At 54.2% G+C, this 23,734-nt stretch overlaps 1 protein-coding gene across 1 annotated transcript in view; it reads right to left on the bottom strand.

Moving 5' to 3' along the window:
- The window catches only part of LOC123766907 (adenylate cyclase type 8), a gene marked incomplete in the record, with an annotated part of 567,973 nt that overhangs the window by 112,477 nt on the left and 431,762 nt on the right, over positions 1 to 23,734 (bottom strand). Inside the window, 1 exon segment of the mRNA XM_069307264.1 lies at positions 11,384 to 11,589. Within this exon segment, the coding sequence (XP_069163365.1) occupies positions 11,384 to 11,589 (206 nt within the window).

The following is a 23,734-nucleotide window of genomic DNA, read 5'->3' as shown; positions in this document are numbered from 1 at the left end:
ACCTGTTGGTGGTGGTCCACACCTGCCTGGTGGTGCTCCAGACCTGCCTGGTGGTGGTCCAGACCTGCCTGGTGGTGGTCCAGACCTGCCTGGTGGTGGTCCAGACCTGCCTGGTGGTGGTCCAGACCTGCCTGGTGGTGCTCCAGACCTGTTGGTGGTGGTCCAGACCTGCCTGGTGGTGGTCCAGACCTGTTGGTGGTGGTCCACACCTGCCTGGTGGTGCTCCAGACCTGCCTGGTGGTGGTCCAGACCTGCCTGGTGGTGGTCCAGACCTGCCTGGTGGTGGTCCAGACCTGCCTGGTGGTGGTCCAGACCTGCCTGGTGGTGCTCCAGACCTGTTGGTGGTGGTCCAGACCTGTTGGTGGTGGTCCAGACCTGTCTGGTGGTGGTCCAGACCTGTTGGTGGTGGTCCAGACCAGCCTGGTGGTGGTCCAGACCTGTTGGTGGTGCTCCAGAGTTGCCTGGTGGTGCTCCAGACCTGCCTGGTGGTGGTCAAGACCTGTTGGTGGTGCTCCAGACCTGTTGGTGGTGGTCCAGACCTGTTGGTGGTGGTCCAGACCTGCCTGGTGGTGGTCCAGACCTGCCTGGTGGTGCTCCAGACCTGCCTGGTGGTGCTCCAGACCTGTTGGTGGTGGTCCAGACCTGTTGGTGGTGGTCCACACCTGTTGGTGGTGGTCCAGACCTGCCTGGTGGTGGTCCACACCTGTTGGTGGTGGTCCAGACCTGTTGGTGGTGGTCCAGACCTGTTGGTGGTGGTCCACACCTGTTGGTGGTGGTCCACACCTGTTGGTGGTGGTCCAGACCTGCCTGGTGGTGGTCCACACCTGTTGGTGGTGGTCCAGACCTGTTGGTGGTGGTCCAGACCTGCCTGGTGGTGGTCCAGACCTGCCTGGTGGTGCTCCAGACCTGCCTGGTGGTGCTCCAGACCTGTTGGTGGTGGTCCAGACCTGTTGGTGGTGGTCCACACCTGTTGGTGGTGGTCCAGACCTGCCTGGTGGTGGTCCACACCTGTTAGTGGTGGTCCAGACCTGTTGGTGGTGGTCCAGACCTGTTGGTGGTGGTCCACACCTGTTGGTGGTGGTCCACACCTGTTGGTGGTGGTCCAGACCTGCCTGGTGGTGGTCCACACCTGTTGGTGGTGGTCCAGACCTGTTGGTGGTGGTCCAGACCTGTTGGTGGTGGTCCACACCTGTTGGTGGTGGTCCACACCTGTTGGTGGTGGTCCAGACCTGCCTGGTGGTGGTCCAGACCTGTTGGAGGTGGTCCAGACCTGTTGGTGGTGGTCCACACCTGTTGGTGGTGGTTTACACCTGTTGGTGGTGGTCCAGACCTGCCTGGTGGTGGTCCAGACCTGCCTGGTGATGGTCCAGACCTGTTGGTGGTGGTCCAGACCTGTTGGTGGTGGTCCAGACCTGTTGGTGGTGGTCCAGACCTGTTGGTGGTGGTCCACACCTGTTGGTGGTGGTCCACACCTGTTGGTGGTGGTCCAGACCTGCCTGGTGGTGGTCCAGACCTGTTGGTGGTGGTCCAGACCTGTTGGTGGTGCTCCAGACCTGCCTGGTGGTGGTCCACACCTGTTGGTGGTGGTCCAGACCTGCCTGGTGGTGGTCCACACCTGTTGGTGGTGGTCCACACCTGCCCGGTGGTGGTCCACACCTGTTGGTGGTGGTCCAGACCTGTTGGTGGTGGTCCAGACCTGTTGGTGGTGGTCCAGACCTGTTGGTGGTGGTCCACACCTGTTGGTGGTGGTCCAGACCTGCCTGGTGGTGGTCCAGACCTGCCTGGTGGTGGTCCAGACCTGTTGGTGATGGTCCAGACCTGTTGGTGGTGGTCCAGGCCTGTTGGTGGTGGTCCACACCTGTTGGTGGTGGTCCACACCTGTTGGTGGTGGTCCAGACCTGCCTGGTGGTGGTCCACACCTGCCTGGTGGTGGTCCAGACCTGCCTGGTGGTGGTCCACACCTGTTGGTGGTGGTCCACACCTGTTGGTGGTGGTCCACACCTGTTGGTGGTGGTCCAGACCTGTTGGTGGTGGTCCAGACCTGTTGGTGGTGGTCCACACCTGTTGCTGGTGCTCCAGACCTGCCTGGTGGTGGTCCACACCTGTTGTTGGTGGTCCACACCTGCCTGGTGGTGGTCCACACCTGTTGGTGGTGTTCCAGACCTGCCTGGTGGTGGTCCATACCTGTTGGTGGTAGTCCAGACCTGCCTGGTGGTGGTCCACACCTGTTGGTGGTGGTCCACACCTGTTGGTGGTGGTCCAGACCTTTTGGTGGTGGTCCACACCTGTTGGTGGTGGTCCAGACCTGTTGGTGGTGGTCCAGACCTGTTGGTGGTGGTCCAGACCTGTTGGTGGTGGTCCAGACCTGTTGGTGGTGGTCCACACCTGTTGGTGGTGATCCAGACCTGCCTGGTGGTGGTCCATACCTGTTGGTGGTGGTCCAGACCTGTTGGTGGTGGTCCAGACCTGTTGGTGGTGGTCCACACCTGTTGGTGGTGGTCCACACCTGTTGGTGGTGGTCCAGACCTGCCTGGTGGTGGTCCAGACCTGTTGGAGGTGGTCCAGACCTGTTGGTGGTGGTCCACACCTGTTGGTGGTGGTCCACACCTGTTGGTGGTGGTCCAGACCTGCCTGGTGGTGGTCCAGACCTGCCTGGTGATGGTCCAGACCTGTTGGTGATGGTCCAGACCTGTTGGTGGTGGTCCAGACCTGTTGGTGGTGGTCCAGACCTGTTGGTGTTGGTCCACACCTGTTGGTGGTGGTCCACACCTGTTGGTGGTGGTCCAGACCTGCCTGGTGGTGGTCCAGACCTGTTGGTGGTGGTCCAGACCTGTTGGTGGTGCTCCAGACCTGCCTGGTGGTGGTCCACACCTGTTGGTGGTGGTCCACACCTGCCTGGTGGTGGTCCACACCTGTTGGTGGTGGTCCAGACCTGCCTGGTGGTGGTCCATACCTGTTGGTGGTGGTCCAGACCTGCCTGGAGGTGGTCCAGACCTGTTGGTGATGGTCCAGACCTGTTGGTGGTGGTCCAGACCTGTTGGTGGTGGTCCAGACCTGTTGGTGGTGGTCCACACCTGTTGGTGGTGGTCCACACCTGTTGGTGGTGGTCCAGACCTGCCTGGTGGTGGTCCACACCTGCCTGGTGGTGGTCCAGACCTGCCTGGTGGTGGTCCACAGCTGTTGGTGGTGGTCCACACCTGTTGGTGGTGGTCCACACCTGTTGGTGGTGGTCCAGACCTGTTGGTGGTGGTCCAGACCTGTTGGTGGTGGTCCACACCTGTTGCTGGTGCTCCAGACCTGCCTGGTGGTGGTCCACACCTGTTGTTGGTGGTCCACACCTGCCTGGTGGTGGTCCACACCTGTTGGTGGTGTTCCAGACCTGCCCGGTGGTGGTCCACACCTGTTGGTGGTGGTCCAGACCTGTTGGTGGTGGTCCAGACCTGTTGGTGGTGGTCCAGACCTGTTGGTGGTGGTCCACACCTGTTGGTGGTGGTCCAGACCTGCCTGGTGGTGGTCCAGACCTGCCTGGTGGTGGTCCAGACCTGTTGGTGATGGTCCAGACCTGTTGGTGGTGGTCCAGACCTGTTGGTGGTGGTCCACACCTGTTGGTGGTGGTCCACACCTGTTGGTGGTGGTCCAGACCTGCCTGGTGGTGGTCCACACCTGCCTGGTGGTGGTCCAGACCTGCCTGGTGGTGGTCCACACCTGTTGGTGGTGGTCCACACCTGTTGGTGGTGGTCCAGACCTGTTGGTGGTGGTCCAGACCTGTTGGTGGTGGTCCACACCTGTTGCTGGTGCTCCAGACCTGCCTGGTGGTGGTCCACACCTGTTGTTGGTGGTCCACACCTGCCTGGTGGTGGTCCACACCTGTTGGTGGTGTTCCAGACCTGCCTGGTGGTGGTCCATACCTGTTGGTGGTAGTCCAGACCTGCCTGGTGGTGGTCCACACCTGTTGGTGGTGGTCCACACCTGTTGGTGGTGGTCCAGACCTTTTGGTGGTGGTCCACACCTGTTGGTGGTGGTCCAGACCTGTTGGTGGTGGTCCAGACCTGTTGGTGGTGGTCCAGACCTGTTGGTGGTGGTCCACACCTGTTGGTGGTGGTCCACACCTGTTGGTGGTGGTCCAGACCTGCCTGGTGGTGGTCCATACCTGTTGGTGGTGGTCCAGACCTGTTGGTGGTGGTCCAGACCTGTTGGTGGTGGTCCACACCTGTTGGTGGTGGTCCAGACCTGCCTGGTGGTGGTCCAGACCTGTTGGAGGTGGTCCAGACCTGTTGGTGGTGGTCCACACCTGTTGGTGGTGGTCCACACCTGTTGGTGGTGGTCCAGACCTGCCTGGTGGTGGTCCAGACCTGCCTGGTGGTGGTCCAGACCTGTTGGTGATGGTCCAGACCTGTTGGTGGTGGTCCAGACCTGTTGGTGGTGGTCCAGACCTGTTGGTGTTGGTCCACACCTGTTGGTGGTGGTCCACACCTGTTGGTGGTGGTCCAGACCTGCCTGGTGGTGGTCCAGACCTGTTGGTGGTGGTCCAGACCTGTTGGTGGTGCTCCAGACCTGCCTGGTGGTGGTCCACACCTGTTGGTGGTGGTCCACACCTGCCTGGTGGTGGTCCACACCTGTTGGTGGTGGTCCAGACCTGCCTGGTGGTGGTCCATACCTGTTGGTGGTGGTCCAGACCTGCCTGGAGGTGGTCCAGACCTGTTGGTGATGGTCCAGACCTGTTGGTGGTGGTCCAGACCTGTTGGTGGTGGTCCACACCTGTTGGTGGTGGTCCAGACCTGCCTGGTGGTGGTCCACACCTGCCTGGTGGTGGTCCAGACCTGCCTGGTGGTGGTCCACAGCTGTTGGTGGTGGTCCACACCTGTTGGTGGTGGTCCACACCTGTTGGTGGTGGTCCACACCTGTTGGTGGTGGTCCAGACCTGTTGGTGGTGGTCCACACCTGTTGCTGGTGCTCCAGACCTGCCTGGTGGTGGTCCACACCTGTTGTTGGTGGTCCACACCTGCCTGGTGGTGGTCCACACCTGTTGGTGGTGTTCCAGACCTGCCTGGTGGTGGTCCATACCTGTTGGTGGTAGTCCAGACCTGCCTGGTGGTGGTCCACACCTGTTGGTGGTGGTCCACACCTGTTGGTGGTGCTCCAGACCTGTTGGTGGTGGTCCAGACCTGTTGGTGGTATTCCACACCTGTTGGTGGTGCTCCAGATCTGCCTGGTGGTGGTCCACACCTGTTGGTGGTGGTCCAGACCTGTTGGTGGTGGTGCAGACCTGTTGGTGGTGGTCCAGACCTGCCTGGTGGTGCTCCAGACCTGTTGGTGGTGGTCCACACCTGTTGGTGGTGGTCCAGACCTGTTGGTGGTGGTCCACACCTGTTGGTGGTGGTCCAGACCTGTTGGTGGTGCTCCAGACCTGTTGGTGGTGGTCCACACCTGTTGGTGGTGGTCCACACCTGTTGGTGGTGCTCCAGACCTGTTGGTGGTGGTCCATACCTGCCTGGTGGTGGTCCAGACCTGTTGGTGGTGGTCCAGACCTGCCTGGTGGTGGTCCAGACCTGCCTGGTGGTGGTCCAGACCTGTTGGTGGTGGTCCACACCTGTTGGTGGTGGTCCAGACCTGTTGGTGGTGGTTCAGACCTGCCTGGTGGTGGTCCCCACCTGTTGGTCTGGTGGTGGTCCAGACCTGTTGGTGGTGGTCCAGACCTGTTGGTGGTGGTCCAGACCTGTTGGTGGTGGTCCAGACCTGTTGGTGGTGGTCCAGACCTGCCTGGAGGTGGTCCAGACCTGTTGGTGGTGGTCCACACCTGCCTGGTGGTGCTCCAGACCTGCCTGGTGGTGGTCCAGACCTGTTGGTGGTGGTCCACACCTGCCTGGTGGTGCTCCAGACCTGCCTGGTGGTGGTCCACACCTGCCTGGTGGTGCTCCAGACCTGCCTGGTGGTGGTCCAGACCTGTTGGTGGTGGTCCAGACCTGCCTGGTGGTGGTCCAGACCTGCCTGGTGGTGGTCCAGACCTGTTGGTGGTGGTCCAGACCTGCCTGGTGGTGGTCCAGACCTGCCTGGTGGTGGTCCAGACCTGTTGGTGGTGGTCCAGACCTGTTGGTGGTGGTCCAGACCTGTTGGTGGTGGTTCAGACCTGCCTGGTGGTGGTCCCCACCTGTTGGTCTGGTGGTGGTCCAGACCTGTTGGTGGTGGTCCAGACCTGTTGGTGGTGGTCCAGACCTGTTGGTGGTGGTCCAGACCTGTTGGTGGTGGTCCAGACCTGTTGGTGGTGGTCCAGACCTGCCTGGAGGTGGTCCAGACCTGTTGGTGGTGGTCCACACCTGCCTGGTGGTGCTCCAGACCTGCCTGGTGGTGGTCCAGACCTGTTGGTGGTGGTCCACACCTGTTGCTGGTGCTCCAGACCTGCCTGGTGGTGGTCCACACCTGTTGTTGGTGGTCCACACCTGCCTGGTGGTGGTCCACACCTGTTGGTGGTGTTCCAGACCTGCCTGGTGGTGGTCCATACCTGTTGGTGGTAGTCCAGACCTGCCTGGTGGTGGTCCACACCTGTTGGTGGTGGTCCACACCTGTTGGTGGTGGTCCAGACCTTTTGGTGGTGGTCCACACCTGTTGGTGGTGGTCCAGACCTGTTGGTGGTGGTCCAGACCTGTTGGTGGTGGTCCAGACCTGTTGGTGGTGGTCCACACCTGTTGGTGGTGGTCCACACCTGTTGGTGGTGGTCCAGACCTGCCTGGTGGTGGTCCATACCTGTTGGTGGTGGTCCAGACCTGTTGGTGGTGGTCCAGACCTGTTGGTGGTGGTCCACACCTGTTGGTGGTGGTCCACACCTGTTGGTGGTGGTCCAGACCTGCCTGGTGGTGGTCCAGACCTGTTGGAGGTGGTCCAGACCTGTTAGTGGTGGTCCACACCTGTTGGTGGTGGTCCACACCTGTTGGTGGTGGTCCAGACCTGCCTGGTGGTGGTCCAGACCTGCCTGGTGGTGGTCCAGACCTGTTGGTGATGGTCCAGACCTGTTGGTGGTGGTCCAGACCTGTTGGTGGTGGTCCAGACCTGTTGGTGTTGGTCCACACCTGTTGGTGGTGGTCCACACCTGTTGGTGGTGGTCCAGACCTGCCTGGTGGTGGTCCAGACCTGTTGGTGGTGGTCCAGACCTGTTGGTGGTGCTCCAGACCTGCCTGGTGGTGGTCCACACCTGTTGGTGGTGGTCCACACCTGCCTGGTGGTGGTCCACACCTGTTGGTGGTGGTCCAGACCTGCCTGGTGGTGGTCCATACCTGTTGGTGGTGGTCCAGACCTGCCTGGAGGTGGTCCAGACCTGTTGGTGATGGTCCAGACCTGTTGGTGGTGGTCCAGACCTGTTGGTGGTGGTCCACACCTGTTGGTGGTGGTCCAGACCTGCCTGGTGGTGGTCCACACCTGCCTGGTGGTGGTCCAGACCTGCCTGGTGGTGGTCCACAGCTGTTGGTGGTGGTCCACACCTGTTGGTGGTGGTCCACACCTGTTGGTGGTGGTCCAGACCTGTTGGTGGTGGTCCAGACCTGTTGGTGGTGGTCCACACCTGTTGCTGGTGCTCCAGACCTGCCTGGTGGTGGTCCACACCTGTTGTTGGTGGTCCACACCTGCCTGGTGGTGGTCCACACCTGTTGGTGGTGTTCCAGACCTGCCTGGTGGTGGTCCATACCTGTTGGTGGTAGTCCAGACCTGCCTGGTGGTGGTCCACACCTGTTGGTGGTGGTCCACACCTGTTGGTGGTGCTCCAGACCTGTTGGTGGTGGTCCAGACCTGTTGGTGGTATTCCACACCTGTTGGTGGTGCTCCAGATCTGCCTGGTGGTGGTCGACACCTGTTGGTGGTGGTCCAGACCTGTTGGTGGTGGTCCAGACCTGTTGGTGGTGGTCCAGACCTGCCTGGTGGTGCTCCAGACCTGTTGGTGGTGGTCCACACCTGTTGGTGGTGGTCCAGACCTGTTGGTGGTGGTCCACACCTGTTGGTGGTGGTCCAGACCTGTTGGTGGTGCTCCAGACCTGTTGGTGGTGGTCCACACCTGTTGGTGGTGGTCCACACCTGTTGGTGGTGCTCCAGACCTGTTGGTGGTGGTCCATACCTGCCTGGTGGTGGTCCAGACCTGTTGGTGGTGGTCCAGACCTGCCTGGTGGTGGTCCAGACCTGCCTGGTGGTGGTCCAGACCTGTTGGTGGTGGTCCACACCTGTTGGTGGTGGTCCAGACCTGTTGGTGGTGGTTCAGACCTGCCTGGTGGTGGTCCCCACCTGTTGGTCTGGTGGTGGTCCAGACCTGTTGGTGGTGGTCCAGACCTGTTGGTGGTGGTCCAGACCTGTTGGTGGTGGTCCAGACCTGTTGGTGGTGGTCCAGACCTGTTGGTGGTGGTCCAGACCTGCCTGGAGGTGGTCCAGACCTGTTGGTGGTGGTCCACACCTGCCTGGTGGTGCTCCAGACCTGCCTGGTGGTGGTCCAGACCTGTTGGTGGTGGTCCACACCTGCCTGGTGGTGCTCCAGACCTGCCTGGTGGTGGTCCACACCTGCCTGGTGGTGCTCCAGACCTGCCTGGTGGTGGTCCAGACCTGTTGGTGGTGGTCCAGACCTGCCTGGTGGTGGTCCAGACCTGCCTGGTGGTGGTCCAGACCTGTTGGTGGTGGTCCAGACCTGCCTGGTGGTGGTCCAGACCTGCCTGGTGGTGGTCCAGACCTGTTGGTGGTGGTCCAGACCTGTTGGTGGTGGTCCAGACCTGTTGGTGGTGGTTCAGACCTGCCTGGTGGTGGTCCCCACCTGTTGGTCTGGTGGTGGTCCAGACCTGTTGGTGGTGGTCCAGACCTGTTGGTGGTGGTCCAGACCTGTTGGTGGTGGTCCAGACCTGTTGGTGGTGGTCCAGACCTGTTGGTGGTGGTCCAGACCTGCCTGGAGGTGGTCCAGACCTGTTGGTGGTGGTCCACACCTGCCTGGTGGTGCTCCAGACCTGCCTGGTGGTGGTCCAGACCTGTTGGTGGTGGTCCACACCTGCCTGGTGGTGCTCCAGACCTGCCTGGTGGTGGTCCAGACCTGCCTGGTGGTGGTCCAGACCTGCCTGGTGGTGGTCCAGACCTGCCTGGTGGTGGTCCAGACCTGCCTGGTGGTGCTCCAGACCTGTTGGTGGTGGTCCAGACCTGCCTGGTGGTGGTCCAGACCTGTTGGTGGTGGTCCTCACCTGCCTGGTGGTGCTCCAGACCTGCCTGGTGGTGGTCCAGACCTGCCTGGTGGTGGTCCAGACCTCCCTGGTGGTGGTCCAGACCTGCCTGGTGGTGGTCCAGACCTGCCTGGTGGTGCTCCAGACCTGTTGGTGGTGGTCCAGACCTGTTGGTGGTGGTCCAGACCTGCCTGGTGGTGGTCCAGACCTGTTGGTGGTGGTCCAGACCTGCCTGGTGGTGGTCCAGACCTGTTGGTGGTGCTCCAGAGTTGCCTGGTGGTGCTCCAGACCTGCCTGGTGGTGGTCCAGACCTGTTGGTGGTGGTCCAGACCTGCCTGGTGGTGGTCCAGACCTGTTGGTGGTGCTCCAGACCTGTTGGTGGTGGTCCAGACCTGTTGGTGGTGGTCCAGACCTGCCTGGTGGTGGTCCAGACCTGCCTGGTGGTGTTCAAGACCTGTTGGTGGTGTTCAAGACCTGTTGGTGGTGCTCCAGACCTGTTGGTGGTGGTCCAGACCTGTTGGTGGTGGTCCAGACCTGTTGGTGGTGCTCCAGACCTGTTGGTGGTGTTCAAGACCTGTTGGTGGTGCTCCAGACCTGTTGGTGGTGGTCCAGACCTGCCTGGTGGTGGTCCAGACCTGTTGGTGGTGGTCCAGACCTGTTGATGGTGGTCCAGACCTGTTGCTGGTGGTCCAGACCTGTTGATGGTGGTCCAGACCTGTTGGTGGTGGTCCAGACCTGCCTGGTGGTGCTCCAGACCTGTTGGTGGTGCTTCAGACCTGTTGGTGGTGGTCCAGATTTGTTGGTGGTGGTCCAGACCTGTTGGTGGTGGTCCAGACCTGCCTGGTGGTGGTCCAGACCTGTTGGTGGTGGTCCAGACCTGCCTGGTGGTGGTCCAGACCTGTTGGTGGTGGTCCAGACCTGCCTGGTGGTGGTCCAGACCTGTTGGTGGTGGTCCAGACCTGTTGGTGGTGGTCCAGACCTGTTGGTGGTGCTTCAGACCTGTTGGTGGTGGTCCAGATTTGTTGGTGGTGGTCCAGACCTGTTGGTGGTGGTCCAGACCTGCCTGGTGGTGGTCCAGACCTGTTGGTGGTGGTCCAGACCTGCCTGGTGGTGGTCCAAACCTGTTGGTGGTGGTCCAGACCTGCCTGGTGGTGGTCCAGACCTGTTGGTGGTGGTCCAGACCTGTTGGTGGTGGTCCAGACCTGTTGGTGGTGGTCCAGACCTGCCTGGTGGTTTTCCAGACCTGTTGGTGGTGGTCCACACCTGCCTGGTGGTGCTCCAGACCTGCCTGGTGGTGGTCCAGACCTGTTGGTGGTGGTCCAGACCTGCCTGGTGGTGCTCCAGACCTGCCTGGTGGTGCTCCAGACCTGCCTGGTGGTGGTCCAGACCTGCCTGGTGGTGGTCCAGACCTGCCTAGTGGTGGTCCAGACCTGCCTGGTGGTGCTCCAGACCTGCCTGGTGGTGGTCCAGCAGCCCGGGCGTTCTCGCAAATGTTCCCAACGTCAAGAAACTGACGCACTAAAGTCACCTCTCCTAACTTACCAGAGGTTAGTGTCTTACTTTTGCCTGTAAGACACATAAGAGACACAGAAGCCACCTGTAAGACACATGAGATACCTGAGAGACACATAACTCACCTGTAAGACACATGAGATACCTGAGAGACACATAACTCACCTGTAAGACACATGAGACACCTGAGAGACACATAACTCACCTGGTAGACACATGAGACACCTGAGAGAGACATAACTCACCTGTAAGACACATGAGACACCTGAGAGACACATAACTCACCTGTAAGACACCTGAGAGAGACATAACTCACCTGTAAGACACATGAGACACCTGAGAGACACATAACTCACATGTAAGACACATGAGACACCTGAGAGAGACATAACTCACCTGTAAGACACATGAGACACCTGAGAGAGACATAACTCACCTGTAAGACACATGAGACTCCTGAGAGAGACATAACTCACCTGTAAGACACATAAGAGACACATAACCCACCTGTAAGACACATGAGACACCTGAGAGAGACATAACTCACATGTAAGACACATGAGACACCTGAGAGAGACATAACTCACCTGTAAGACACATAAGAGACACATAACCCACCTGTAAGACACATGAGACACCTGAGAGACACATAACTCACCTGTAAGACACATGCGACACCTGAGAGAGACATAACTCACCTGGTAGAAGATGAGGAAGGTGAGGACAAGGTGGGTGAGGGCGGTGAAGGAGCCGGCCAAGATGCCCCAGCGGAGGGGCAGGGGCAGCATGGAGTAGGTGACGAAGACGATGAACAAGAGGTACCACATCTGGTTCTCGCTCTCCACCTCCGAGCTCCCTTCTGTGAGGTCCTCCCTCACGCCGTTCACCACCTGCGAGATGCACCCTGCAAAAACACACACACCTGTGTCAGGTACACCTGTCTCGGTACGCTTGTGGTACCACACACCTGTCTCAGGACACCTGTAACGCTTGTTAGTACACCTGTAGCACCACATATTTGTATCAGCACACCTGTGACACCTCTTAGTACACCTGTTGCGCCACACACCTGTCTCAGAAAACGCCACACGGTAGTGTGTGTGTATGTGTGTATCTTCACACACACACACACACACACACACACACACACACACACACACACACACACACACACACACACACACACACACACACACACACACACACACGTGAAGGCCATTGTCACTCCTACATGAACGAGCTTTGAAATATTAATTTATAATTAAATAGTGATTGGATTGATGAGGAGAATTGAGAGATTAAGCTTACCATTCAATTACAACTTCAGCTGGTAATTAGGTTTCCATACATACAGGCTTGTGGGGAGAGAGAGAGAGAGAGAGAGAGAGAGAGAGAGAGAGAGAGAGAGAGAGAGAGAGAGAGAGAGAGAGAGAGAGAGAGAGAGAGAGAGAGAGAGAGAGAGACAGAGAGAGAGAGAGAGAGAGAGAGAGAGAGAGAGACAGAGAGACAGAGAGACAGAGAGAGAGAGAGACAGAGAGAGAGAGAGACAGAGAGAGAGAGAGAGAGAGAGAGAGAGAGAGAGAGAGAGAGAGAGAGAGAGAGAGAGAGAGAGAGAGAGAGAGAGAGAGAGAGAGAGCAGACAGACAAACAGACAGACAGAGAGACAGAGAGACAGAGAGACAGAGAGACAGAGAGACAGAGAGAGAGAGAGAGAGAGAGAGAGAGAGAGAGAGAGAGAGAGAGAGAGAGAGAGAGAGAGAGAGAGAGAGAGAGAGAGAGAGAGAGAGAGAGCAATAATCTAGCAGAGAGTGGTATTAATATGCGCAGGAGCTAATTACTGCAGTGGTCATTAGAGGGGGAGACGTTTACTGTATGACATAAATTCGTGTATAGTGGAGCCGGATAAATCCATTACACAACTACGGGCTTCGCCGCTAGAAGGGTCTATAGCTCCATCTATAACCGGCTATGAACTTAATCCAACCACATTAATCCCCCTCCCCCACACACACACCACACACTGTCTCCGTCTCTGTCTCCCCCTCATCGTCACCACTGACAGGCATCTGTCTCTCTCTCAAGACAGTACAACACATTTGACAGATGTTTATCCTGCCTGACGGATTCAATCCCAGATGACAGGCGTAATATCTCAGGCTGTCTAGTTCCGTGTTCCCTGACCTCGTTCCCTTCACCATTTCCTGTCCCCCTTCCCGCCCCCCTCCCTTCACCATTCCCCTCGACCCTCCCTCTTCTCCCAATTCCCTCTTCCGCTCCCTATTTTCCCTGACAACATTTCCCTAGGATCTTCCTTTCCCTGCACACTCTACGCTTGATAAAATATTCCCTTACAGTTTTCATATTTAACCCCTAACACCAGGGGGCGTCAGCCAGCAGTCTCAGGGCATCACACACACACACACACACACACACACACACACACACACACACACACACACACACACACACACACACACACACACACACACACACACACACAAGAAAAGCCTTTTGAGGCAGTGATTCGAACTAGCGTTCTGTTGCTTCTCAAACACCTGCCTTAAACGCCGTCGCCATGATAGGACAATAGCCGGTCAACCCGACTCTCTACTGAATTCACTGGGCTGTTCTGGAGGCCCGGAACTGGAGCCCAACCTAATTAAGGGTCGGCCACTCGTGTACCAAGGTGTGTATACATCTCTCTGCTCAACAAGGAGACGAGTGATGAGTTTACTGATGAATTATAGGGCCAGGATACCTGAGCACACAAGCTATAATTCAGGCGTCAGACCGCCAGCCGCGGCGTCTAACAGCCTGGTGAATCTATCTTCCAATCAGAAGGCCTGGTGAACCCCTCTTCCAATCAGGAGGCCTGGTGAACCCCCCTCTTCCAATCAGGAGGCCTGCCGAACCCCTCCACCAATCAGGAGGCCTGGCCAACCCCTCCACCAATCAGAAGACCTGGCCAACCCCTCCACCAATCAGGAGGCCTGGCCAACCCCTCCACCAATCAGAAGACCTGGCCAACCCCTCCACCAATCAGAAGACCTGGCCAACCCCTCCACCAATCAGAAGACCTGGCCAACCCCTCCACCAATCAGAAGACCTGGCCAACCCCTCCACCAATCAGAAGGCCTGGCCAACCCCTCCACCAATCAGAAGGCCTGGCCAACCCCTCCACCAATCAGAAGGCCTGGCGAACCCCTCCACTAATCAGAAGACCTGGCCAACCCCTCCACCAATCAGAAGACCTGGCCAACCCCTCCACCAATCAGAAGACCTGGCCAACCCCTCCACCAATCAGAAGACCTGGCCAACCTCTCCACCAATCAGAAGACCTGGCCAACCCCTCCACCAATCAGAAGACCTGGCCAACCCCTCCACCAATCAGGAGACCTGGCCAACCCCTCCACCAATCAGAAGACCTGGCCAACCCCTCCACCAATCAGAAGACCTGGCCAACCCCTCCACCAATCAGGAGGCCTGGCCAACCCCTCCACCAATCAGAAGGCCTGGCCAACCCCTCCACCAATCAGGAGGCCTGGCCAACCCCTCCACCAATCAGAAGACCTGGCCAACCCCTCCACCAATCAGGAGACCTGGCGAACCCCTCCACCAATCAGAAGGCCTGACGAACCCCTCCACCAATCAGAAGGCCTGGCGAACCCCTCCACCAATCAGAAGACCTGGCGAACCCCTCCACCAATCAGAACGCCTGGCGAACCCCTCCACCAATCAGAAGGCCTGGCCAACCCCTCCACCAATCAGGAGGCCTGGCCACCCCCTCCACCAATCAGAAGGCCTGACGAACCCTTCCACCAATCAGAAGGCCTGACGAACCCCTCCACCAATCAGAAGACCTGGCCAACCCCTCCACCAATCAGAAGGCCTGGCGAACCCCTCCACCAATCAGAAGGCCTGGCGAGCCCCTCCACCAATCAGAAGACCTGGCCAACCCCTCCACCAATCAGAAGACCTGGCCAACCCCTCCACCAATCAGAAGACCTGGCCAACCCCTCCACCAATCAGAAGACCTGGCCAACCCCTCCACCAATCAGAAGGCCTGGCCAGCCCCTCCACCAATCAGAAGACCTGGCCAACCCCTCCACCAATCAGAAGGCCTGGCCAACCCCTCCACCAATCAGGAGACCTGGCCAACCCCTCCACCAATCAGAAGACCTGGCCAACCCCTCCACCAATCAGAAGACCTGGCCAACCCCTCCACCAATCAGAAGACCTGGCCAACCCCTCCACCAATCAGAAGACCTGCTTAATGACCGAGAAGGGAGGATATTGATCCTCGGAACCTCCCCCCCCTCAAAGTTAGGTGATTAGCGAAGCCGAATTACAACCGACTGGACCCCGAGCACAGATCCAGCGAGACATCTGGCCACGTTCCCTTACACCTGGTACGTCTGTTCACCTATAGCAATCTACAGATACATGGTAGTTAGTTAAGTAACTCTTGCGTTGTTTCATCCAAGGGACGTTCAGTCATTGGTCTAGGGGGGAAACCTCGACAAACCCCAGACGCTGATTGGTCAAAATTCGGGCATAGTTCCTAAGGAAGACCATATCAAAGTAGTCTTTCGGTCCCTTAAACAAAGAAATTAAATAACTTTACGTATCTATATCAAAATATTGAGGCAGTGGAATGGGATCGAACCTGCGGTTTCTAGGGGCCACCTGACTGACTTGGGAGGTTGTAGTCGTGGTGTAGGTTCCTTAACTGCCAGAAAGTGTCCTACAAAGCTTCAAATTAGAGACTCGCTCATGAGCTTGTAAACAAAGATATCCATGTGGATGTGAGCGTGAAATATATCCATGTGGATGTGTGGGTGTGAAAGATATCCATGTTGATGTGTGAGTGAAAGATATCCATGTGGATGTGTGTGTGAAAGATATCCATGTGGATGTGTGTGTGAAAAATATCCATGTGGATGTGTGGGCGTGAAAGATATCCATGTGGATGTGTGGGCGTGAAAGATATCCAAGTGGATGTGTGGGTGAAAAATATCCATGTGGATGTGTGGGCGTGAAAGATATCCATGTTGATGTGTGAGTGAAAGATATCCATGTGGATGTGTGTGTGAAAAATATCCATGTGGATGTGTGGGCGTGAAAGATATCCATGTGGATGTGTGGGCGTGAAAGATATCCAAGTGGATGAGTGGGCGTGAAAGATATCCATGTGGATGTGTGGGCGTGAAAGATATCCATGTGGATGTGAGTGAAAGATATCCATGTGGATGTGTGGGTGAAGGATAGCCATGTGGATGTGTGGGTGTGAAAGATATCCATGTTGATGTGTGAGTGAAAGATATCCATGTGGATGTGTGGGCGTGAAAGATATCCATTTGGATGTGTGGGCGTGAAAGATATCCATGTGGATGTGTGGGTGAAGGATATCAATGTGAATATTTCTGTGAAAAGCACGAACATAAACCGGATGTGAATGATATATTATGGCAAACAAAATCTTCCTTTGAAGATATCAGAAAAGTTCAACGAGGAAAAATGATATTTTGTGACGTCAACAAAGTACTCATTCATGAAGTAGAAAACAGGTTTAATACCTGAGGTGGTTGACCTCTGGGTGATTGACCTCTCGGGTGGCTGACTCCATGTGGCTGACCTCTGAATAAGCTTATGATGGCTCAGCATATGATTTAGCATATCATGCCTGCTCAGCTTACCATGATGGGTTAACATATCATGCATTTTCTTCCATTAATTCCGGCCAGTCACTTCTCTAACCATCCATGCAGTTTGTCCAGCTTCTCATGGAATGTTCTGGAATACTTTTCTGTCCCTTCGTGTCTGGAGGACACGGAGACTCCGACCTCCTCAGTTACTGACGTGATCATGAGAGTACGGGGGGGCCTGTTAGTGGTCCCTGTGGCACTAATATCCTATGCTCGCTGTTGGAAAGGAATTCCCATCATACAGTTCAACACGTAACTATCTACTCCATGTTGCTTCCCAGGTTTATACAGCTGTCTCCTGACACACACAGAGATGACACTAACGTGATACATCAAATGAACAAATCCACAAGGGTCGTGACGAGGATTCGAACCTGCGTCCGGGAGCATCCCAGACACTGCCTTAATCGACTGAGCTACAACAGGGTTAAAAGGGTTGAAACCGAAGTTCTACTGAACTTACTGGATCCCGTAGCCTCTCCGAGGCACAAACCGAGCTTTTACACAACCCCCATCCCCCCCTGAGCTACCCTGTCGTAGCTCAGTCGATTAAGGCAGTGTCTGGGATGCTCCCGGACGCAGGTTCGAATCCTCGTCACGGCCCTTGTGGATTTGTTCATCTGTCTCCTGTGTGGAGCTTTGTCAAAACCTTTCTGCCAATCTAGGAAGGTGCAGTTAACCCATTCTTCCCTTGCCAGTGATATCATTCACGTTATGCCATAGAACTCGAGCAGGTTGGTCAGGACAGAGAAGATAGGACATGCGCTGGGCACATTGCGTATTTCTGCATCGACAAGCAACATTTGACACAATTCTGCCTCAGAGACTGCAGTGCAAACTTGAGAGGCAACACACACAGAGATCACAATAGCGTGATGCATCAAATGAACAAATCCATAAGGGACCCTTGTGGATTTGTTCATCTGATGCATCACGTTAGTGTGATGTCTGTGTGTGATGATGTAAGGGCGAAGAGGGAGAACGGCCTATTGACATAGCTCGGGTGCAGGGGGGAGTTGTGTAAAAGCCTGGTTTGTGCCTCGGAGAGGCTACGGGATCCAGTAAGTTCAGTAGAACTTCGGTTTCAACCCTTTTAACCCTGTCGTAGCTCAGTCGATTAAGGCAGTGTCTGGGATGCTCCCGGACGCAGGTTCGAATCCTCGTCACGGCCCTTGTGGATTTGTTCTTGAGAGGCAAACCTGGAGTAAATGGAAGAACAATGACATGGTGGAGAGAGTACCTAACTGACAGTAGCCAGAGTTACAAGTGCAGGGATCCGGACTATTCCTCATTTCTTTTAATGAGCTATTATATATGTGCAGACCATGCACAAGTGATGGGAAGAGCAGTGACGGATGAGGACTGTAAAATACTCAAAGATGACTTGGGCAAACTGTAGAGCTTCAAGTGCTCTTAGAGTTCAACACCAGCAAGTGTATGGTTATGAAACTGGGAAGAAGGGTCAGGAGACCAGAAGGACGGTACTGAAGGGAAACTATCTCAGGGAGTAGACACAACACCAAGCCTTACTCTGGAGCCCCCGGCGACAGGCTCAAATAGATGAATACACACACACACACACACACACACACACACACACACACACACACACACACACACACACACACACACACACACACACACACATACACACACACACACACGGGGCCTCGTAGCCTGGTGGATAGCGCGCAGGACTCGTAATTCTGTGGCGCGGGTTCGATTCCCGCACGAGGCAGAAACAAATGGGCAAAGTTTCTTTCACCCTAAGTGCCCCTGTTACCTAGCAGTAAATAGGTACCTGGGAGTTAGTCAGCTGTCACGGGCTGCTTCCTGGGGTGTGTGTGTGGTGTGGGGAAAAAAAGTAGTTAGTAAACAGTTGATTGACAGTTGAGAGGCGGGCCGAAAGAGCAAAGCTCAACCCCCGCAAAAACACAACTAGTAAACACACACACACACACACACACACACACACACACACACACACACACACACGCACACACACACACACACACACACACACACACACACACACACACACACACACACACACACACACATCTGTGAGCCACTATCTCCTGCAGGGAGAAGTACAATCTTGGGAAGACAATCCCTAAGTGACAAGTGGAGTGCTGCCAGAGTGATGGGAGATACCGCAGCCTAAACTGGCTTCCAGCCTCCACTTACACCCTCCCTCCCCCCCCCCCTGGTGGAGACGACAGTGGCAGCGATAGCTCCTGGTCCCCGGCTCGCTTTACAAGACCGCACATGTTGAATGCTGTGCTGGCCGCGCATACACAACTAGAAACATACACACACACAAACGCGCACGATTTATACTGTCAGTAATGAACTACAGCAGACTGACAGATTAACGAAGCTTACACGACATCTGACAGCCGTAGACGGGTAGATCAGAGACGGTAACAGCCAGGGAATAGACAGAACAGCGACGTCAACAGCCAGGGATAGACAGACCAGCGACGCCAACAGCCAGGGAATAGACAGAACAGCGACGCCAACAGCCAGGGATAGACAGAACAGCGACGCCAACAGCCAGGGAATAGACAGAACAGCGACGCCAACAGCCAGGGAATAGACAGAACAGCGAGCCAACAGCCAGGGAATAGACAGAACAGCGACGCCAACAGCCAGGGAATAGACAGAACAGCGACGCCAACAGCCAGGGATAGACAGAACAGCGACGCCAACAGCCAGGGAATAGACAGAACAGCGTCACAATGAATGCCAGCCCTGACTACAGAACACGAATGCCACTCCCTAACACCGCCCGCTCGGGAAATATAAGGGGAGGAGATTAACCAGCGACATGAATGCTCCACTGAATACCAAACAGCTCCCCGAAGTAATTTAAGGCAGAATCCTACAAAAAAAGAATGACATAATGGAGACCTTGAGCCTATTCAACTTTTAAATTAATCCTGAAAGCAACAGATGATAAAATAAGAGGCCGAAGCCATGAATAATACGTCTCTCGCTCTCCAGCACGGAAGGTGAGGGCCAGGGGCCAGATTCACGAAAGAACTTACGCAAACACTTACGAACGTGTACATCTTTCCTCAATCTTTGACGGCTTTGGTTACATTTATTAAACAGTTTACAAGCATGAAAACTTCCCATTCAACTGTTGTTATTGTTCTAAATAGCCTCCTGGTGCTTCGGAGCTCATTAACTGTTTAATAATTGTAAACAAAGCCGCCAAAGATTGAGAAAAGATGTACAGGTTCGTAGGTGTTTGCGTAAGTGCTTTCTTGAATCTGGCCCCAGGACGTTGACCTCACAAACTGAAAAGAACTGAGGGAGATGCCCAGGCCTGGACAGTGACGGATGACAGTGTAGCCGTGACAGATGACACTGTACCAGTGACCTACCTTGAGGTTACCTTGAGATGATTTCGGGGCTCAGCGACCCCGCGGCCCGGTCGTCGACTCGGCCTCCAAATACAGATACAGCCCAATTCCTGATTCATAAGGATTGGCTACCTCCCATAACATTCACTCTCACTAGATAGACAATCAAACAATTAAATTAACAAATGAAGAATTCTGAAACTGAAAATGCTGCTGTACTGCTGTAATTACAGGATAAATGCTGTGTTTAGTCGCTGGACCCATCAAGTGTTTTGTCGTAGTGTGGATAATGCTAACTTAACCCCAATTTAACCTTAACCTTATTTCTCATTTAACCTTGATATTTGATCTGCCATTAACCTACACTGGCAACTGGGATAACTAAGGAGGCTGGGCTAGGAGGCTGGGCTAGGAGGCTAGGAGCTGAGGAAGATGCTGGGGCTAGGAGCTGGGTCTGACTGGCCACTTGAATGTCGCAGATCGGTGGCATTACCGTGGTCTCCCCGGTTAGATCAGAGGGCTTGTGTGAGGCGGCCCATTCCGGTGTCGTCGTTGGTGTCTCTTGCTTCAAGCGTCCTCGTGCGGCATTATCAGGCTGATTGAGCTCTTCCGTGTCCACCAGAGCGGACACTCAAGTCCACACACACACACAGTGTTGACCTACACACACAGGCACACACGTGTACACACACACACACACACACACTGTCAGAGTGGTTGACAAATGGAATGCATTAGGAAGTAATGTGGTGGAGGCTGACTCCATACACAGTTTCAAGTGTAGATATGACAGAGCCCGATAGGCTCAGGAATCTGTACACCTGTTGATTGACGGTTGAGAGGCGGGACCAAAGAGCCAGAGCTCAACCCCCGCAAACACAACTAGGTGAGTACACTGTGTTGACCTACACACACAGGCACACACGTGTACACACACACACATACAAGTGGACTCACACATCAAAGGAGAGAGTAAAACTTGGTGATATTTGAGCGAGTATCCAATCGAGAACTGATCCACTTGTGGCCTTTGATGTCGCCAGAGGCCACCGGCTCAACCTCCATTACCGGTATACAGGATCGAACCAGAGAAATTTGTGACGGCGGCGAACGAGACGCCGCCCTAATCCGTCACGCTCCTGCTGATCCGTCACGCTCCTGCTGATCCGTCTCGCTCCTGCTGATCCGTCACGCTCCTGCTGATCCGTCACGCTCCTGCTGATCCGTCTCGCTCCTGCTGATCCGTCACGCTCCTGCTGATCCGTCTCGCTCCTGCTGATCCCTCTCGCTCCTACTGATCCGTCTCGCTCCTGCTGATCCGTCTCGCTCCTGCTGATCCGTCTCGCTCCTGCTGATCCGTCTCGAAGGGGCTCCGACACCTCTCCAGTCTGAACTGTGTATGGATGCTCAAGTGAACAGTTCGCGGGAGGAAGAGAACGAGCCCCCCCTCTCCTGTGCTCGGTAAGACCACTACGGGCTCACCATAGCCCGTGCTACCTGCAACTTTTTGTTCCAAGTAGCGAATCTTAATCAACAACAGGAGGGTGAGTAGCTGACCTTACGTATATGAACGGCGTACTGTTTGAGGGTCCTTGTTGCAGAGGGATCCGGAACTGTCCGGATAAGAACATGAGGGCCGACCCTAACATAACTCACAGTCTTTCTCCATAACTCACAGTCTTTCTCCGTAACTCACAGTCTTTCTTCATAACTCACAGTCTTTCTCCATAACTCACAGTCTTTCTCCATAACTCACAGTCTTTCTACATAACTCACAGTCTTTCTGCATAACTCACAGTCTTTCTCCATAACTCACAGTCTTTCTCCATAACTCACAGTCTTTCTCCATAACTCACAGTCTTTCTCCATAACTCACAGTCTTTCTCCATAACTCACAGTCTTTCTCCATAACTCACAGTCTTTCTCCATAACTCACAGTCTTTCTCCATAACTCACAGTCTTTCTCCATAACTCACAGTCTTTCTCCATAACTCACAGTCTTTCTCCATAACTCACAGTCTTTCTCCATAACTCACAGTCTTTCTTCATAACTCACAGTCTTTCTCCATAACTCACAGTCTTTCTCCATAACTCACAGTCTTTCTTCATAACTCACAGTCTTTCTCCATAACTCACAGTCTTTCTCCATAACTCACAGTCTTTCTCCATAACTCACAGTCTTTCTTCATAACTCACAGTCTTTCTCCATAACTCACAGTCTTTCTCCATAACTCTCAGTCTTTCTGCATAACTCACAGTCTTTCTCCATAACTCTCAGTCTTTCTCCATAACTCACAGTCTTTCTCCATAACTCACAGTCTTTCTGCATAATTCACAGTCTTTCTGCATAACTCACAGTCTTTCTCCATAACTCACAGTCTTTCTCCATAACTCACACTTTCTCCATAACTCACAGTCTTTCTTCATAACTCACAGTCTTTCTGCATAACTCACAGTCTTTCTCCATAACTCACAGTCTTTCTCCATAACTCACAGTCTTTCTTCATAACTCAGTCTTTCTCCATAACTCACAGTCTTTCTCCATAACTCACAGTCTTTCTTCATAACTCACAGTCTTTCTCCATAACTCACAGTCTTTCTCCATAACTCGCAGTCTTTCTCCATAACTCGCAGTCTTTCTCCATAACTCACAGTCTTTCTTCATAACTCACAGTCTTTCTCCATAACTCACAGTCTTTCTTCATAACTCACAGTCTTTCTTCATAACTCACAGTCTTTCTTCATAACTCACAGTCTTTCTCCATAACTCACAGTCTTTCTCCATAACTCACAGTCTTTCTTCATAACTCACAGTCTTTCTTCATAACTCACAGTCTTTCTTCATAACTCACAGTCTTTCTTCATAACTCACAGTCTTTCTTCATAACTCACAGTCTTTCTTCATAACTCACAGTCTTTCTTCATAACTCAGTCTTTCTCCATAACTCACAGTCTTTCTCCATAACTCACAGTCTTTCTCCATAACTCACAGTCTTTCTTCATAACTCACAGTCTTTCTCCATAACTCACAGTCTTTCTCCATAACTCGCAGTCTTTCTCCATAACTCACAGTCTTTCTTCATAACTCACAGTCTTTCTCCATAACTCACAGTCTTTCTTCATAACTCACAGTCTTTCTTCATAACTCACAGTCTTTCTTCATAACTCACAGTCTTTCTTCATAACTCACAGTCTTTCTTCATAACTCACAGTCTTTCTTCATAACTCACAGTCTTTCTCCATAACTCACAGTCTTTCTTCATAACTCACAGTCTTTCTTCATAACTCACAGTCTTTCTTCATAACTCACAGTCTTTCTTCGTAACTCACAGTCTTTCTTCATAACTCACAGTCTTTCTTCATAACTCAGTCTTTCTCCATAACTCACAGTCTTTCTCCATAACTCACAGTCTTTCTCCATAACTCACAGTCTTTCTTCATAACTCACAGTCTTTCTCCATAACTCACAGTCTTTCTTCATAACTCACAGTCTTTCTCCATAACTCACAGTCTTTCTTCATAACTCACAGTCTTTCTCCATAACTCGCAGTCTTTCTCCATAACTCACAGTCTTTCTTCATAACTCACAGTCTTTCTCCATAACTCACAGTCTTTCTGCATAACTCACAGTCTTTCTTCATAACTCACAGTCTTTCTTCATAACTCACAGTCTTTCTAAACACAAAGGATCAATCTTGGTCGTAAAAATGTCGTAAAAGTTACATTTAATTCTTGAAAACTATATCCAGATGCATTCTGGATATACACATACACACACATACATGCACTCACACTCACACACACACACAATTCGTTACAATACCTGTAACGATTCGAGAAAGAGACCTGGGAGTGGATGTGACACCTAATCTAACTCCTGATGCACATATAAATAGGATAACGACAGCAGCGTACTCTACACTGGCGAAAATTAGAACTTTATTCAGAAACCTAAATGAGGAAGCTTTTAGGG

Source organism: Procambarus clarkii, chromosome 60, assembly GCF_040958095.1.
Source record: "Procambarus clarkii isolate CNS0578487 chromosome 60, FALCON_Pclarkii_2.0, whole genome shotgun sequence".
Classification (NCBI taxonomy): Eukaryota; Metazoa; Arthropoda; class Malacostraca; order Decapoda; family Cambaridae; genus Procambarus; species Procambarus clarkii.
The sequence above is the reverse complement of the archived record's forward strand: the minus strand, read 5'-3'. Positions and strand labels throughout refer to the sequence as shown.